The 1,230-nt window shown below is 40.8% G+C and overlaps 1 protein-coding gene across 1 annotated transcript in view; it reads left to right on the top strand.

The window, feature by feature from the left end:
- Positions 1–234: 234 nt before the first annotated feature.
- LOC143032309 (uncharacterized) overlaps positions 235–1,230 on the top strand; it is a gene marked incomplete in the record, with an annotated part of 57,327 nt that continues 56,331 nt past the window's right edge. The window contains 1 exon segment of the mRNA XM_076196828.1: positions 235–441. Within this exon segment, the coding sequence (XP_076052943.1) occupies positions 235–441 (207 nt within the window).

Below are 1,230 nucleotides of genomic sequence, written 5' to 3'. Positions count from 1 at the left end.
TTTTCTGCTCTCCTCTCCTCTTCCTCTCTTCCACCACCTCCGCCTCCTCTTCCTCCTCCTCTTCTGAGTCTACCGCCTAGTACGTGCCATCCGTACACTCACACCCACGCCCATACCTCTATTAATTTCCTTTCACTCCTCCTCCTCCTCCTCCTCCTCCACATCCCCTCTCCTCCACCCTCCTCCACTTCCCTCCTTTTCTTTTTCCACATGCGCTTAACCAAATAAAAGATAATGTACTTGAGTTTACAACGGCCCGTGACCTTTGACCCAAAGAACGGCGAGTTAATGAGATCGAGAGGTGCGTTCTCCTTCAGAAGAAGAAAATCATCACCTGTGATGATCACAGGAAAGATGACAACGGCACGGGTGATGCTGGTGATGTTGGTGGTGATGTTGGCAGGCTCTTGGACCGTCCGGGCGAAAGCAATACATCAAGAGGTAATGTAACTATTTTTTCTTTCTTTCTTTTTGGGAAACTGGTTCTCCCTTTATTAATTCCGGCAAATGACAGTAGACTTCATCCTATCAATGTAAATTTCCTTACTAAAATATATTTATATATATATATATATATATATATATATATATATATATATTATATATATATATATATATATATATATTGTGTATGTGTGTGTGTGTATATATATATATATATATATATATATATATATATATATATATATATATATATATATATGTAAAGACTAGCCCGGTTTATGAACAGTCTTGTTTTACATATCTATTCTGGCGATTTGAGTTTGAGAAACCCCTTCGACCTATAGGGTTAAGTACCCAGTGATGAGGTCTTGTTTGAAAGTGAATTAGAACTTGATGTGGTGAAACTTTTGTATAATAATCTATGAGAAGATAGGTCCTCTTCCACAGTTCCCCGGTCACACTTCCAGGTCTGCATTTCTGGCTTTATCCTCGTTACAACTGAAAAGTTCTTAGAGCGGTGCCTTCCTGAAGTTGCCACCGTTCACTAATACGTATTCGGAAACGTGTTAATCTCGCATTCACTTAGTTTTGGGTTCGAATTCCGTACTCTTCTTCGATTCCCATCAGTGACTGTTAACGCCCCAGCATTCGCTACAGCTCATAACGGGGCAAAGATGACGATGACGGCTTCGGCCGTAGCTACGCCCCTCCTGGCTTTGGATCTTCACTTTCCAGCGTGTAACCAATACTCGAGGACAGTCACATTAACCTTTTTTCAGGAACTAG

This window comes from Oratosquilla oratoria, chromosome 13 (genome assembly GCF_046742065.1).
Source record: "Oratosquilla oratoria isolate Oo_2021 chromosome 13, ASM4674206v1, whole genome shotgun sequence".
In the NCBI taxonomy this organism is placed as follows: domain Eukaryota; kingdom Metazoa; phylum Arthropoda; class Malacostraca; order Stomatopoda; family Squillidae; genus Oratosquilla; species Oratosquilla oratoria.
This window is presented reverse-complemented; position numbering and strand designations above follow the sequence as displayed.